Source organism: Cynoglossus semilaevis, unplaced genomic scaffold, assembly GCF_000523025.1.
Source record: "Cynoglossus semilaevis isolate Cse_v1.0 unplaced genomic scaffold, Cse_v1.0 scaffold279, whole genome shotgun sequence".
NCBI classification, from domain to species: domain Eukaryota; kingdom Metazoa; phylum Chordata; class Actinopteri; order Pleuronectiformes; family Cynoglossidae; genus Cynoglossus; species Cynoglossus semilaevis.
In genome coordinates this window covers 160,907-164,680 of record NW_007585123.1, presented here as the reverse complement: position 1 = coordinate 164,680, position 3,774 = coordinate 160,907, and the positions used below count along the sequence as shown (strand labels likewise).

General features: G+C 41.7%; 1 protein-coding gene across 1 annotated transcript in view; it reads right to left on the bottom strand.

Annotated features, from left to right (window-relative positions):
* LOC112486567 (uncharacterized) overlaps positions 1-3,149 on the bottom strand; it is a 3,656-nt gene extending 507 nt beyond the window's left edge. The window contains exons 1-2 of the mRNA XM_025053757.1: positions 884-3,149; positions 4-94 (exon numbers count right to left, since the gene is read on the bottom strand). Coding sequence (XP_024909525.1) covers positions 4-94; positions 884-3,067 — 2,275 coding nt within the window. The 5' untranslated portion in view covers positions 3,068-3,149. The remainder of the gene's footprint in view (positions 1-3; positions 95-883) is intronic.
* Between the last annotated feature and the right edge of the window lie 625 nt (positions 3,150-3,774).

The window sequence follows — 3,774 nt, the reverse complement described above, 5'->3', positions numbered from 1 at the left end:
CACAAGGGGCCTCCTTGAGACTAGGAGATGGCGACATACGAGCACAATATGGCTTTAACAAATTTACATGGCACAACTTTGATTTTCCATTTGGCATTGAAATCAAATAATCCTGCTCAGAAACTTGCTTTTTAATCGGGAATGGACCAGCAAATTTCGCCTGAAATGGCGAACCTACAACCGGCAGCAATAACATGACCTGATCACCCAGATTGAACTGCCGCTGTTTGGCTTTTCGGTCAAACAGTGATTTCATCTTCTTTTGTGATTTTTCTAAACTGTGTTTTGCCATTTTCCCCGCTAGATATAGTCTGTGTCTAAAACCGTTGACATAATCAATCAAGTTTGATGGTGGCTCCGACTGTTGGCAACCACTTTGTAAAACTGCCACAGGACCACGCACTGAATGCCCAAAAACTAAGTCATTTGGACAAAACCCAGTGCTCACTTGAACTACCTCTCTCGCAGCCAGCAACAACCACGGTAAACCCTCCTCCCAGTCACGATCAAGCTCCGTGCAATAAGCACGCAAGAGTGACTTGAGAGTTTGATGAAAACGTTCTAAAGCACCTTGACTTTGAGGATGATATGCTGATGCTTGATTATGTTTAATTTGGAGCTGCTGCAAAACCTGTGAAAACAGTTTAGAGCAAAAGTTGGAACCTTGGTCCGTCTGAATCACTTTGGGGATGCCAAACACAGAAACAAACTGTGACAATGCCTTCACTACCGATTTGGTCGTGATGGAGCGCAACGGATAAGCTGCAGGATACCTAGTAACCTGACACATCACCGTTAACAAATACTTGCTACCAGATTTTGAAGGAGGTAGTGGACCTACACAGTCCATAATCAAGTACTCAAACGGTTGACCTAATGCTGGTACAGGGTACAATGGTGCTGGACTTATAGTCTGATTAGGTTTACCCGTCAACTGACAAGTGTGGCACGTCTTTATGTATGCCGATACATCCTTTTTCAATCGTGGCCAAAAAAAATGACACAAGATCCGGTGATATGTTTTTTGAACCCCCATGTGTCCTGCTACACCATCATGGGAGGCTTTCATCACCATCTCTCTAAATTTGGCAGGCACCACAATTTGCACCACTGATTTTCCCACAAAATTGTCAGTTTGGGGACACCATTTACGAACCAGGACATTATCTTTCACAAAATATCCCTGAGCTGCAGTTTCCATCTCCTCCATAGGAGACACCAACTCAAAAAGTGCTTTTATTGAAGGATCAGACTTTTGTTCCTCAATCAACTCTCCATGAGAGATGGAATCAAGAGGCACAGGGACAACCATTACTTTAGACTCAGCTACGTCCTGCTCTGCAGCCTCATCTTTTCTCCGCCCCATTGCTCGAGTTACTGCACATACTGGAAACCATTCCACTTCAGACAAAACCTCATTTGTTTCCACCACCTCTGTTTGTGATCGTGGCAATTCAGGAACCTGAGTGACAACATAAGGTGGATCATCAGCCCAAACTCTACTTCCTGCCAGATCATTGCCAAGAATCATGTCGATCCCTTCAACAGGCAAGGCTGGACGGACACCTATTTCCACCTCTCCAGTAACAAAACCAGAAACCAATTCCATTTTATGTACTGGCACTGGAACCATAGTCATGCCCATTCCCCTCATCAATATGAAATTCCTAGTATCTGAATATGAGGAGAAAGGAAGGACAGACTCACAGATAAAACTATGTTTTGCCCCAGTGTCTCTCAAGATTTTAATAGGCACCTTCTCTCCACACAGGGAGACATAACCATCCGAAATAAAGGCTGAAAAGTCATCATCCTCATTTGACTCTGCCACAGGACAGAGGTCATTGGAACTATGTATTTGGATTTTTTTCTGGGCTGAAGCAGCTAAAGCAGCTGGCTTTACCTGTGCATTACCTAAGAACTTAGATTTTCTTTTAAGTACAGGACAATCATTTTTCCAGTGCCCCTTACGCTGACAATAATTACAATTCTTACTGGGATCACCTTTCTTCCAGCCACGATCGAACCTAGAGGAACCAGACTCCCCATGTAACAGAAAAGATTTGCTTGTGCGTACCGAACCACTATTCTGCACAACAACTTTGTCGTCAACAAATGTACTTTTATGAGTGAGGATGTACTCATCGGCCAGCACCGCTGCTTCATGGGGTGTTTTAACTTTTCTTTCATTTAAATAAGTAGCAACACTGTCTGGTACACAGTTTTTAAATTGTTCAAGTGTTACCAAATCACAAAGCTGTTGAAAAGTGACAACTTCTGATGCCGAACACCAGCGATTAAACTGGAGAACCATCTCCCTCACAAACTCCACATGAGTCTGTTGCTCTCGCTTTCTCACACCCCTGAAATGTTGTCGATAGGCTTCAGGTACCAACTCATAGGCTTTCAATACAGCAGCTTTCACTTTAACATATATTTTACTATCTGTTGAACTTAATGCAGAATATGCTTCCTGTGCTTTTCCAGTGAACACACATTGCAACAACAGAGTGCGTTCTGTGTCTAACCACTCACAAGTTTCCGCAACCCGCTCAAACAACGAAAAAAATGTGTCAGGATCTCTCTCATTAAATTTTGGCACCATCTTTAACTTTGTGCTTAAATCAGATCTAGAAGACGTTTCACTAAACCCTACACTGTCCCTTCCTGAACACTCATTAAGCTTACCGTCTTTAATCAGATTCAGCTTATAATGTTCCAACTCTAATTTGGTCTGTTCAGTTTTAAATTTCATTTTTTCAAGTTCTAACTGTACTTCAAGTTCTCTTTCCTGTTTAAGTTTTTCATATTCCAATTGCATTTTTAACAATTCTTTCTGTTGTTCAAAATTCAATGTTGCATTGGTTCCTTGGGCCTGAAATTCCTCCCTTTTAAGGATTCCAGACTCCACCAAGTTTGTCTTCAAAATGGTTCTAATATTTTCTTTTAACCTTTTATCACCAATCTCAACCCCATAATTATCAGCTATTTTTAAAAGCTGTTCTTTTGTGTATTGGGTGAGAAGGTGATCAGAAGGAGCTTGAAAAAACTCATCAATCGAAGCCATTATCACAACTCAGATTTAAAGATACAGTTAAAGCAAACAGTACAGTGTAATCCACAATATATTTCCACACTTACCTTATGCAAACCTGTATTTAGAGAAGCCAAAAATCATAAGGAGAGTTCCCATCTAACTTTAATTAATACCAAAACTAGCTAACTCAACCCTAGTCTTCTGGCAGTCACATGTGGGGGGTACTTATGCACACGAAACCAGTGGAGTAAAGAAAGCAGCTAGCAAGTGGCCACTTTCCTACAGCCACGGAGGTGCTCCCGAGCTTTGCTCTACCCACGTTCACCACCGGCCTAAAATTGAGAAAGGTGAACCTTCTAAACAAGATCCACCACTTATCCTATCCAGGGAAAAACTCCTATAATAATGGCTCTCCCTTGACAGTTAAGACAAAGGAAAATGTAGAAAATATACAATGTAGTGGATCAACTCACTCCACTAACCAGTTACCAAAACCTAAAACCAGTTAAACATGTGTGAATCTCCCAACAAATGTACCAGAAACAAAACACAGAGCAGCAACTTGACAATCTACCACCCTGTACAAACAGTTCCAACCAAATCACAACCTGGCACAAACTGACTGAAACCTACTAAATAGTAAGTCTACAATCTCTCCAAATTAAATGGACGAGCCCCCATTTTGTCATAGCCCTGGCTCAGAGAGCAAGACAAAAATGGGAGACCACACACTTTTA